At 38.2% G+C, this 13,077-nt stretch overlaps 1 protein-coding gene across 12 annotated transcripts in view; it reads right to left on the bottom strand.

The window, feature by feature from the left end:
• Positions 1–13,077, bottom strand: part of Unc80 (unc80, NALCN channel complex subunit) — an 86,703-nt gene that overhangs the window by 62,428 nt on the left and 11,198 nt on the right. For all 12 annotated transcript variants that reach the window (XM_076821601.1, XM_076821600.1, XM_076821592.1 and 9 more), the window contains 7 exons: positions 11,715–11,803; positions 8,145–8,228; positions 8,018–8,068; positions 7,787–7,923; positions 7,445–7,696; positions 3,927–4,102; positions 3,451–3,611 (listed from right to left, as the gene is read on the bottom strand). In XM_076821601.1, coding sequence (XP_076677716.1) covers positions 3,451–3,611; positions 3,927–4,102; positions 7,445–7,696; positions 7,787–7,923; positions 8,018–8,068; positions 8,145–8,228; positions 11,715–11,803 — 950 coding nt within the window. The remainder of the gene's footprint in view (positions 1–3,450; positions 3,612–3,926; positions 4,103–7,444; positions 7,697–7,786; positions 7,924–8,017; positions 8,069–8,144; positions 8,229–11,714; positions 11,804–13,077) is intronic.

Genomic DNA, 13,077 nt, shown 5'->3' with positions numbered 1-13,077 from the left:
GTTTTCCATGAAAACCTAATATTCAATTGAAGGCATTCATGTCCCCACTACTTTCTAGCCGAATTTTATAGTATAAAAAGGCCCACGAATCCATACTCGAGGGCCCATTTCAAGTCTAGTACGTTTAGACGAAAGGGGTTAGGCCTCCTTGGTCGAAGCAAAGTTATAGTCATTTTCGGTAATTTTTTTGAGGGAGGTAATGAAATAACTGGAAAATTCAGTATGAAGCCTGCTACAGTACAACTCTCGAGGAAAAAAGTTGTATTTTTTTTTCGTACAAAATGGCGGCGGTAGAGCCGTGATACACAACATTTAGCCGAACAACGGTGTTTAACCTCACGGCTATACTCTTTGACGTAGAACGAAAAACCAGAAAGTTTTATTTTCTACATGCTTAAAACTAAAGAAGTACATATGGATATCCATGAACATTCATTTGTGTCCAAATGGTGAACATGCGGAGAAATAGCGTATTTTTGTTTTTATGAACGTGTCAATTGCAAAGAATATGCTCAAGATATCGCAAAATCGGGATGTACTTCTTTAGTTTTAAGCATGTAGAAAATAAAACTTTTTGGTTTTTTGTTCTAGGTCAAACGGTATGGCCGTGAGGTTAAACACTGTGGAAAACGTCGTTCGGCAAGATGCTGCGAATCACGGCTCTACCTCCGCCATTTTGTACGAAAAAAATATGACTTTTTCCTTCGAGAGTTATTCAATAACAGGCTTCATATAGAATTTTCCAATTATTTCATTATATCCCTCAAAAAAATTACCGAAAATGACTACAACTTTGCTTCGCCCAAGGTGACCAAGGTGGCCTAACCCGTTAAACAACTGTAAAGACCGAGCATTTAGAATAGACTTTGTTATTTCTTACTCAGAGTTCTTTCATTAAAATCCAATCACCATCTGAATTTCCACTGTGAGATAAACTAGTGGCGGATTTAACAGGGCGGTCAATGAGCAGTTGCCACCTGGGCCCCTACCCAGAAGGCCCCCCCAGGGCCCCATACTTAAAAAAATTATGATTCTATCCAAACTATATTTTTTTTTCTGTATTATTACACTGAGTCTGGTTTTAGTAAACTACCGCTTTATTTTCCCGAAAAATAGGCCCCTGCTAGGGCCCTGTTTTCCAAAATACATTATGATTTTATCCAAGCACTATATTCTTTTCTATACTTTTCTGTGCACTTGCCCCCTTTTAGTAAAGTAGCTCTTCATTTTCCCGAAAAATGGGCCCATCAGAACGTTTGACACCTGGGCCTTTTTTCTTAAATCCGCCACTGAGATAAACCCACATACATCTTTACCGGTCGAGTTGTATCGCATTATAAAATTACGACGCTAAATTAACATTCTCAGTGGCTCCCGGGGATACCCAACCGCGGTTCGTTCACAACAACCAACCTCTCAGTAACTCCAGGGGATACCAGACCCCGGTTCGTCCACGTCAACCACCTCGTTATAGCGGCTCCCGGGAATACCAGACCCCTGTCCGTCAGCTACTAACAAACTCCAACAAACAATTTCAAGTCCTCGGCTTCGAAGCCGCCAATCTTATTTCCCTCAGCCTCGACTCATAACAGATCAACGATAACTGACTGCTCACGTAAATAACATATCAGATGGGGTCACAGAGCATTATCTACAAATACGACAGACACTATACGTCGCTTGATTTTTTCAAAAACTAGGCTTCAGATGAAACAATTTTAATCTATATTTTTTTTCTTATTTTTTCACGAGGAATCGCTACTTGCCCGCTTGTACACGTTATTCGGTCGCACTCTGTATGTCAGCGCCGTTCAGGAGGTGCCCGCACGGGCAACAGATCAGACTACCCGGGGCAAACACTTGTCGGCGGCGAGCAAGTCACGCTACCCCGGGCAATACGGTACAGATGCCAGGATGAACAAGTACCGTCGCGTCGACTCAACAGTATTAAGGTCTAAACACACTTGCCAGTTCCGTGTCAGTACCGTTCCGTCGTGCCAGTGGTAAGAAGAAGAGACCCTCTACGCCCCTCTTCTTCTTACCACTGGCACTACGGAACGGTACTGATACGGAACTGATATGTGTGCGCAGAGCTTTAAGGTCTAAACACACTTGTCAGTTCCGTGTCAGTACCGTTCCGGCGTGCCAGTGATAAGAAGAAGAGGGGCGTAGAGGGTATCTTCTTCTTACCACTGGCGCAGCGGATACGGAACTGACACGGAACGAATATGTGTGCGCAGACCTTTGGAATGAACCTACTAACACATGCCTGCCTACGCATCTACGAGCCTGTGCAACCCTTCCTCCCCACTGTAACGATAGCTGACGTCACTGCCCGGAGCTATGCCCACAGCGTTTGCCCCGGGCAGTGGCGGACGCCCTTGCCCGCCAATCGGTAGCCTGAACGGCGCTGCTGTATGTGAACCTAAAAATTTGAATGTGGAAACTGTTATAGACATAAATTAATTGGATCTATCTTTCTCTAACCATATTTCTACATGATTACAACACTCTAAATACTATTTATTTTTAATAGAAAAATTCAAGTACCCTCAAGTACCCATTAGTGTGTTTTATTATCACTAGGGATCTCTGATATTCATCAGTAGTGAAACTTTCATTGAGTGGAGAAGCGTAGCTTTTAATTTCATGTTGAAAAAAATGCCAAGGAAGAAAACCTGATATTATGAATGATTGACCAGAGGAGCCATTTTTTAGCATCTTACTTACAAGGGAAGTTAGGCAATTCGAAAATTCAGAAAAATCTCGAACTTTGCAGAAATGTAGGTCAAGTGATGCTAGTAATGTAACTATTTTTTGATTCGGCACATAAAACGTTCTTAAGGGTGGAAAACACTCCCTCGTACTACCTGACTACCTTACGACCTTTAACGGAACGAAATAGTTTTAATGTAAATTGTGATATATTTAAGAAAAAAAAATACGAGACACAGAACACAAATGTACATGACATGTTTTTTGTCTCAAGCAAAGGAAAAGTTACTAACTGTGAGATATTGTAATACGGATAAATCGAATGCAACTTTAATACGGTGCGTCTTCAAATATCGTGACACAGTATTCACTTTTCGATGTATTTTCCGTGATATCTTTAACGTTTGTAAGTTAATAATAATAAATTATATGATACTCAATAAATTAAATAAAAAATAATATAATTTTATTTTACAAAATGATGTCCCACTTCATTGAACTTGTTTATTTAAAAAAGCATCGATGACCTTCAAATGTTGTAGATGTACTCTGCAGGTGTATTGTTGCGTTTATAAAAGAACATAATTTTTTTGTGTTAAATCCTGCAATACTTTTATCTTGTACGACACTTCCAACGTATTCCCAAACGCAATTTCATGCAGCGTTTCAAGAAATATTTTAAAATGAATGGCAGAAAAAGCTAAGCGAAGAAGAACCCGCTAACTAATTATTTACCTCAGCGAATATCATTTTCGGATCGTCTTGACCAATTTTCTCAAGCGCCTTTTCTGACTTAGATAACAATTTTGTCTCAACAAATGCCTTTAGATCGGCCATTTTCATTCTCCTCTTTTTCTCGCTGCCTCGTCTCGTATGACTTGAGTCGGCATCTTGAGCTGCAAAAAATCACACACGTAATTAAAAAGGAGAATCAATTTACGGCGAATTCCCAAATCGCCCGCGCAGGAATTTCCCGTTTTTGTAATTAAATGAATATCATAAATTATAAACAGGTTCCTGTTTTCGAGTCATAATTGATATTTAAAAACCTGTATTCTCCGATAATGGCTCTTTCACAGATTTCTTTTCCACATTTCAGCAGATTTTCAAAAATTTGGAAACGAAAAAACCACGAGGGTTGCAGGCGATTTGGGGGTAAGTGGAATTCGCCCCTAAATGCTTCACAAGAAATCAATGGTATTAACACATACCAGTTACCACGGTGACATCTCGAACCTCTGGTATCTCTATGAAATCTTTTGCCATGTCCTTCTTTTTAGTTTCAGGACTTTGATAAATCGACACCTCGATTTTCGGTATGGGCAAGGAATTGCTGCGACGACGTGGCATTTGTTGCACTGATCTTTCTTCATTAATCATACGTAATCTGTAAACAAATTTTCGAATTAGTATAACTTTCGGGGTAGTTAATTTTGTTTAATAAAAATTTTATGAAATTCGCCACTGTTTCTACTTATTGATACGTTCCAACACGCGTGAACATCGCTGGTCCTCACTGGAGGTATTAGATTCCATCTAGGCTATTTGGTATTTTGACTCTATGTAGGGCAATTTTTATAAAATGTGCCACGACATCATCAGTCAGCATACAATTATTATGTACACAGCACTTATACCATGAGATTTTAAGGATCAATTACCAATTGCTGTACACACAGATTGTCAATTTAATTTGCACTATTATTTTGTTTTGTACTTCATACGATTAATTGTTTATTATTCAAACGTCCTCCACATCTTTGCTGTTGTATCAATAAAAATTTACAAGTATAATTACTTCTGACGAGTGTCTCAAGCGAACTGGGTTAATGTGTTGATTTGAAGTTCGACATATTTTTAACGATAAAATACAATGACGTCACGCAGATATTAAGTAATTATGTCGTTTTACAATGTTCTGTATACGTAGCTTAAGGGGTTATAGCTAGTGAGGCGGCCGAAAAGAGGCGAATATTTGTGAATTTTTTTTAAAGAAGCGGATGCATATATTTTTACAAAACTTTTTGCGCTTGAAAGAGCAACATTTAAAGAACATTTGGTAATTTTTTCGTACAAAAATATTTACGTTTATAATAAAGTAACAACCGACATCCAAGAAGCATTTTTAAAAATTTTGTTTTGCATTGAGCACTGCCATTCGAAACCAGATTATCTAAAATCAAAAAAGATTTCGTTCGTATATTGATGTATCTTCCGATTAACGGAGTGAATTTCCGAAATCTTAATTTAAAACAAGGTGGCGGTTATTTAAAGTAGAAATCATGATTTTTTTCGCTGAATTTTTGCACGAAAAAATCATGATTTCTACTTTAAATAACCGCCACCTTGTTTTAAATTAATATTTCGGAAATTCACTCCGTTAATCGCAAGATACATTAATATACGAACGAAATCTTTTTTGATTTTAGATAATCTGGTTTCGAATGGCAGTGCTCAACGCAAAACAAAATTTTTAAAAATGCTTCTTGGATGTCGCTTGTTACTTTATTATAATCTTAAATATTTTTCAACGAAAAAATTACCAAATGTTCTTTAAATGTTGCTCTTTTAAGCGCAAAAAGTTCTGTAAAAATATACGCTTCCGCTTCTTCAAAAAAAATTCACAAATATTCGCCTCTTTTCGGCCGCCTGACTAGGCATAACCCCTTAAGGCAGGGCTCTCCAGCGTAGGGGCCCCTCACGCGCCTGCTTCCCCTTCCAATCTTCCTCTGGCGCAGCGTGCCTTCCGTTATCAAGGAAACTGCGCGACGCTACGAAGGCTGCCACCTGTGATGCCAGATCGGGGACGGTTTCCCTCGAGAATTTCCCCCACCTCGCGCACACTACGCCGAAGCTGCGTATCCGTGAGTCGGACTCCGAAGCGCCGAGCTCACGGACACGCTGCTTCGGCGTAGTATGCGCGAGGTGGGGGAAATTCTCGAGGGAACCCGTCCCCGATCTGGCATCACAGGCTGCCACGACGGACTAGCCGGGCTAGCGTCTCCGCGGTTAGCGTCGCGCGGTATCCATGACAACGCGGACGAGAGTGGGAGAACCCCAAGCTCCCGCGGGAGCGCCCTTGGAGAGCCCTGCCTTAAAGGGGGAGCCCTATATAGGACGCTAGGAATAAGGTGATACTTGGGAATTTTTTTCTAAGAAACTGTTAAGCGGATCTTTTCCAAACTTTCAGGGTATTATAGTTCACATTCAAACAATAAAAATTAATTTTTTCGTTACGAAGTGTTCGGTAGAAATGGAGATATAGGAACACGTTCGTTAGGACTCGCGCGCCGGAGTTGCAAATTTGCGATTGTAATGGTGGCCCAAATTCTTCCCTGAAATAAAAAAACCAAGGTTTTTCTTATTTCTGGTATAATTACATTGTCGATGGACCTATAACTTTGATAATAAATTGAACTGAACAAGTCTTTTTTCATAAATATTACGAAATATCTTGGAGCAGAATCGTAACTTTTTCTTTCAAGTCCTACCAATTTGCCAATTTTTAACCTTTTTCCCGTTTGTTAGGTTCATCGACAATGTAATTGTACTAGAAATAAGAAAATCCTTGGTTTTTTTATTTAAGAGAAGAATTAGGGCCACCATTATAATCGCAAATTTGCAACTCCGGCGCGCGAGTCCTAATGACTCCATTTCTACTGAACACTTTGTAACGAAAAAATTAATTTTTATTGTTGAAATGTGAACTAAAATACCCTGAAAGTTTGGAAAAGATCCGCTTAACAGTTTCTTAGAAAAAAATTCCTAAGAATCACCTTATTCCTAGCGTCCTAAATAGGGCTCCCCCTTAAGGGGTTACTCACAGTCAGGAGGTAGAAGAACGATTCTTTGGGAATTTATTTCAGAAAGTGTACATGCATATTTCTATGCAAAGATTTTTGTATTCAGATGAGGGACACTTTAACAGTTTATACTATGTTTTGGTGTAAAAGTATTTGTTTATTATAAAGTTACAACTCATTTCCCGAAATGGGCTTTTCGATTGCGATGACCGCGATTTCTCAAAAATCGCTTCACCAATCTTTCTGAAACTTTGTAGGTTTCTTCTAGACATTCGAATCTAGTCTTTAATCGAAGAATTTGTTTTTCCAATGCACAGTTTTTATTTTATGGATGAAAAATGAACGCTTTTTCCATGAAAATCGTCCATTTCACTTTAACATCTGCCATTTTGTCCCAGATTAATATTTAATAAAACGGAACGATTAAGGACTAGATAAACTATTGTACTAACTAAATCTTCTTCGTTTTTTTTTATTTCAGATAACCCAGTTCCGAATAATATTGGTTACTGCGAAACTTTTTTCTAAAAACATCTTCCAGGAAATCAGTTGTAATTTTGCAATAATTAAATACTTTTATACCAAAACATAATATAATAACTTGTTAAAGTGTCCCCCCATCTGAACACAAAAACCTTTGCGTAAAAATATGCATTTACTTTCTGAAATAAATTCCCAAAGAATCGTTCTTTGTCTACCTCCCGACTGCGAGTAATGCCTTAAAGAAAAGTATTTGTTTCCTTCATAATAATGCATTGTACAGTGCACTGTTAGTGAATATAATAAATGCAGCAACGTGGGCCGTCGGTAGTTTACGCGGTGGAACGTGTCAATTTATAATTGTAGATAATGGAGAATTTTTTTAGAGCGTATTTCACTGAGATATCTTGTGTCAGCTAGAATACAGGGGTGTAACAAATAACTACCGATGATATAAAAATTGTAGAGCCCAATGCACTCCTTCCTCTTGCCACTGCGGAACGAAAAGGCACCTGAGAACAGCTACGTCGAGAAAGGTGGCTGCCCGAACGTCTGCGTCAATAGCGGAACAGCTTAGTCCTTCGAGAGTAGAATCGCTGGGACCTTTGGGTTGTGTCAAAGAAGACTTTCTTTTGGAGGTGTCTTGTGCTTCCTTCTCCGTTTTATGACATTTATCCTCCTTTTCCTTCTCTGCACCTCTAACAAACGGACGACTTCGAAGTTAATTCTGTTACAGCACGATGGATTTATTTTTCAACTGAGAAAGTACGTAGATAGACTCAACTAACCCTGTGCTTAGAGGCTTCTCGTGGTACTGCTTGCAAGTATCCAGCCCTGAAAACGCAGTGACATGTTCTATCTTTAATGTGGATTTCGAGAAATCAGTCGTCCGACCCATGGCTACGTGAAAGATACTAGCTTCACCCTGAAATAATGAAAATGTTATACACTTCAGGGTTGCTCTTGCGAAATTGCAAAGCACGACTGTAACTGCAGATATCATATGCTGTTTTTTTTACCCGGTCCAGTGCCTTTTCCGATTCACTGAGAGACGGCAGCCTGAAGATAACCTTATGGAAATATTTTATTATTTTATCCACGAAAATGTTTAACGTCAGTTAAAAGTTGTATGCTGTAAATACTCACTACGTGCTCGTCCTCAGCCCCAGAACTTTCTTCAGGGATCGTTTCCGGGAATACTGTGTCCTTCGGCGACGAGACCCAAGTACTCTGGCAATAAAATTAATTGTTTTATGTATAAAAATATTCTTTATTTTTAAACGCTAGGGGCACTCGAAGTAAGCCTGTAGACTAGTGTTCCTTCTCGAGAATTCTTTCGCGAGAATTTCTCGAGAAATTTTATAAATGCTTATTTCTTATTTCTCAAGAAATACTATTTTTCTCGAGAAACTTAAGTTTACGAAAATTATTATAAATTTCATTTACTTTCGGAATTGAATTTTCAGTTAGTGCAAATTGTATATTAGTGGTTAATCGCGAACGTATAAACACATCTACAATTTATAATAAATCTTATTAGTAGCATTAGAACCTATATGAATTACAATAGAAAATTTCAGTAGAGAAGATTCGACATTATTGACTGGTGAAGGTGCTCTTAAATTCTTATTTAACAATTTAGAAAAATGGTATACCTACTGAATTAAGTAATGAGTTTCTTGTGGCTATTAAAGAAGAAATATCGAAAAGAACAGAAGAAACTATTGTATCCCTTATAAAATTGTTGCATAGATAATGGAGAATCTCTTCAAAAAGCTTCAAAAGACGCGTTTGTCATTTAGCTGGACTTTTCGGAAAATATAACAGTAACCATGAATTTCCTGAAAATACTGAAAAATTTACGGGTCCTCAAAATGAAGAATTACCATTAGGAAAACAATTAGAGATAGCAATCGCAGAGAGCCTCCAAGGAATTAGTATCAACCAAGAACTCGATAAATTCCGGACTTTAACGAAAGTAATTTCACATTTTTTGGTCCACTGGAAGGACACCCAATTTACCATAACTTTTCGATCTGCTACATAGGATCAAGTCAACCACTCAAATACAAAGAAAGTTTACAGCTACAGATTTTATCACAAAAAAAGAAACAGATTAAAAATTATTTTAAAATAAAAAAGTAATGTTTCGCATTGCACAAATTTTGTATTAAATAAATATATAAATTATATTTAATATCTGTTTTTCCATTTATGGAATGAACAATTAGTTAAAGGTTTCTTGTGTTTTTAATAAATATTATCAACATTATTCCAAAAATATAAATTTTGTAATATTTTTTTTCGTTTTCTCGAGAATTCTCGAGAAGTATGACCTGATTTTTGATTTCTCGAGAAAGAAAAACTATCGAGAAATCTGGAACACTACTCTAGAGACACTGAAGTGTTCGCCTTTTAACGCCCGAGTTGTATTACAAGATTGTGGTAGGGGTACGTAAGCGATTTATTCATTATTGTTTGTTTGTTTTTACTGTTTTCCTGTGTTTTAAGCAGGATGGGACGTTTCAAGCTTATTTTTGCTCATATTGCCCAACGAACTATAGTCCCATTTTTCCCCCTCCTCTCTCCTTCGGGTCCCAGCAGCAGCAGCGCACCGGGAGAAAGGTGGTCTCCCATCTTTCCCCAGTACGCCGCCCCGTGATGCTTAACTTCGGTGATCTAACGAGAACCGGTGTTTTCCATCACGGCTACGGCCGCTGGTGATTTATTCATTATTTTTCTTACGTTTGAAATTGAGAATGATATTGTATTGCGATTTTCTAACTTCGTAGATTCGGGCACAATTTCGTCATTCAATTTGAAGAGATTCGTACAATGTTTTGAGGATTTCCTTTTGTACATGGATCAAGGAACTCCTTGATTTGTAGTTATGGAGTAAAATGTTTATAAAAGTGTAATATCTAGTGACCTTGACCATTACCATTTTAACATAATAAGGAAAAAACAGTCCTCAAGGTCGGTTATAGTATAGCAATTGTACCACCATCAATGCTGCAAATCCCACCACGTTAAGTAGAAATAGCGAGTAATAGTCAGACAATCTCTAAGCACACCGGAGGAACTCGTAAGTCGATGTTCTCGAGAACGATAGCTCGTAAATAAAATACAATTGTATGTTTTTGCTTTATTATTATACGAATAATTACCCTATTTCTGATTGCAACGCGAATTATGTCTCCCCCTTTTTAGTATATTATATGACATTGTTATTTATTATTTTGTTATTGATTTTGCCTTCAACTTGTAGCCTTGTCTATGTTCTAACGATTTTCTCATTGCACTATTAACTTAAGGGGGCAGACCACTGTAAAAAATCGGAAAAATCGAATTTTTCTTTTTCACATTTTTTGAGAGACGCACGTTTCAAGAATGCTCTCTTCAAATTTTATGTAGAAATTCACAAAATTGACGGAGATATAGTATTTCCCGTGAAGCGGTGTCAAGCGCGCGACTGCGTCGCGCGGGACTTTGAACGCGTTTTCCTCAAAATGACATTTTTCAACCGCGTTGACAGTCTACGGAGGTAACTATACGTCCAATTGACACGAGCAAGATCATTTAATGTACGTAAACCCCGTCTCTATTACCTGACGATTAGTTTTTTTTAATTAACGACCTCCTCGTATTTTTTTATCAATATTTTCCCAATTTTGTACCCCCAAAACATGATCTTTTTCAGTGGTCCGCCATTTTGTAATTTCTTGCGATTTTGACCTTTTTTGATCGCCATGTGATAGAGGTAGGCTTCTAGTTTCTAAATATTTTTGTCTTTTTGAATTCGGATTAACGATATGGGCTGGGCTCTGTCAACGCGACAAGCACAATTTTGCCGCAGCGCACATTTTGACGAAGAGTAATACAAGAAACGGATTTATGAATTTGATTGAAAAAAAATTTTCTCACCCTTCGATATGTACATTATTAACTATACTAAGCAATACATTGATTTACTCGCGTTGTTTGGTTGAAATAAATTCCCGAAAACACCCTTACATTTCCGACCGTTACAGTGGTTTGCCCCCTTAACCCCTCAACGACCACCTCAGTATCTGCTACGGACCCTAAGTTTTCCACTGGTCGCCCGCCTCCGTATCTCGTACGGACCTTAAAGCCGTATTTCCTATACCGACCGGGAAAACAGTGGAGGCTTTCGTTCCGAGAGTCCGGGCCTCACGGTCAGTTTTTCGTGTCAGGTAACTGTATATCAGAGCAGGGGGTTTTCTTATTGTTCCTACTTTTCCCCATGTACCTGACATCGCAATTCTAGTTTTAGTTGCGTGAATGATATTTTTCAGACATATTTGCTTGTCTTTGGTTATTACTGTTTAATCTTAAAAAAAATTTGTTACGTTTGTAGCTACAACTGTATACCCACGAGCTTCGTAGGCTTGCGAACAAATGGGTTATCTAGGAGAAACATTTTCTTCCTAAGACTGACTGATTATTTTTGTATGTTTTTTTTTTTGTAATCTTTAACTTTCGCAAACTGTGTTGGAACCAAAAATAAAACAATAAAAAAAAAGTTTTTCGTGTCAGGGGTCGGTCGTTGAGGGGTTAAGGCGTTAGTAACGATTTGATATTAATATGTGGTGGGAATTGTTGTGTATGGTGCACGTTCATGTACACCTTTTCCATTATCTTATATTTTCTACATGTTAAAAACGGCTATGTTTATTGCAAATTTTATATACTTACATCCTCATCTGGTTGTTTTCCTGACAATGGTTTATCATTACTTTGATCCGAAAAGCCACTAGCTGACTGACTAGGTGGACTTTCGATGTCTGAAAGTTATATAAAAAATTCGTTTAAATACGAGGATGTGTAAAGTACAATATTGATTAACAATACTGTCTCGTGTGTCATGCAATTTCTTTCATTTCACCATTTTGGCACGACCGAAGTGGGCCACGAAACATCAAGGACTACAAAATGTGGATTGTTGCATCTTAAGAATATTCGCAATATAATATTATAGCAACGGATAACTGGCTGTTGATAACTTATACAAAACAAACTCTAGTTGGTAAAAGTATACAGGGTGATTCATAAATGCATGCCAATACTTTGGGAGGCAATCAGATATGTCCTATACATATACTTTAAGTTTTTAGTTATAGATGAAAAGAAAATGTTCGAAGTGCCCGGCTCGTGCCTCAACACACGCTACTGCACGCCGTACCGTTGAGTTCCGCACTCGCTCGAAAATAATTACTCGCGGAAATAAGGCACTGACTCCCAAAGTTTTGGCTACTTTATATCGATGGATATTTTTTGTAAATATATCCATAACTCGAAAACTGAGGTAAGTATACAGGCAGGCCCGGCTGGTGCCGCGACAGAAAATGCGCCTAAAAGACCTAAATAAATATGAGAAATTTTTAAATTAAAAGTGAATGGTATGCTATGATGCTATAAACTAGAGCACAAGTAAGATCGTATTGTAGAGAGGTTCTCATTTGCTTTTCCTTTCTTGTTCGTTTTATTCGCAATTTAGGATACAGGTACTTCCGAATGGCCCCAGTGACTGATCGACACGAAGTTCGAGGGGACGGGTGGGGAGGGGGTGTGGACCCTAAATCTAAAATTGTAGCTTCGGGTATTATTAGTTTCCGAAATATTAATAAAAAATTATTGTTAATTTTATTACAAATTATTTTTTTGAACTGCATACACGTAGCCCTGACGGGGGTTCATCCTGCCCCCCCCCCATTTTGTTCTACAGATACCTGGAGGCGGTCCCCTTACCTCCGCGTGCCCCTCAGGCGCCTGAGTGGCACGCGTATTTTGCTGAAATTCAAAGTCAATTTTCTCGAAAATAAAACGCGAAATTAAAAAATTGTATTCTATGTTTTCGTCTTATTTTGGCCTGTAGAATCACCCCCCTAGAGTATTGGCTATCAATAGAGTGATAGGTGTCCACCCTGTAGAAATCTACAAAATCACATCGGTTCGCTATCATGCTTTACGCCCCCCCCCCCCCCCGCACTAATCTAGCCCCAATCAATACTAATATCCAGTACAAATTGGAAAATGGCATTCGTTATGTCGGAATATG

The sequence above is a fragment of the Andrena cerasifolii genome, chromosome 10 (genome assembly GCF_050908995.1).
Source record: "Andrena cerasifolii isolate SP2316 chromosome 10, iyAndCera1_principal, whole genome shotgun sequence".
NCBI classification, from domain to species: Eukaryota; Metazoa; Arthropoda; class Insecta; order Hymenoptera; family Andrenidae; genus Andrena; species Andrena cerasifolii.
Note: the sequence above shows the minus strand (reverse complement) of the source record. Positions and strands in the feature narration are given on the sequence as shown.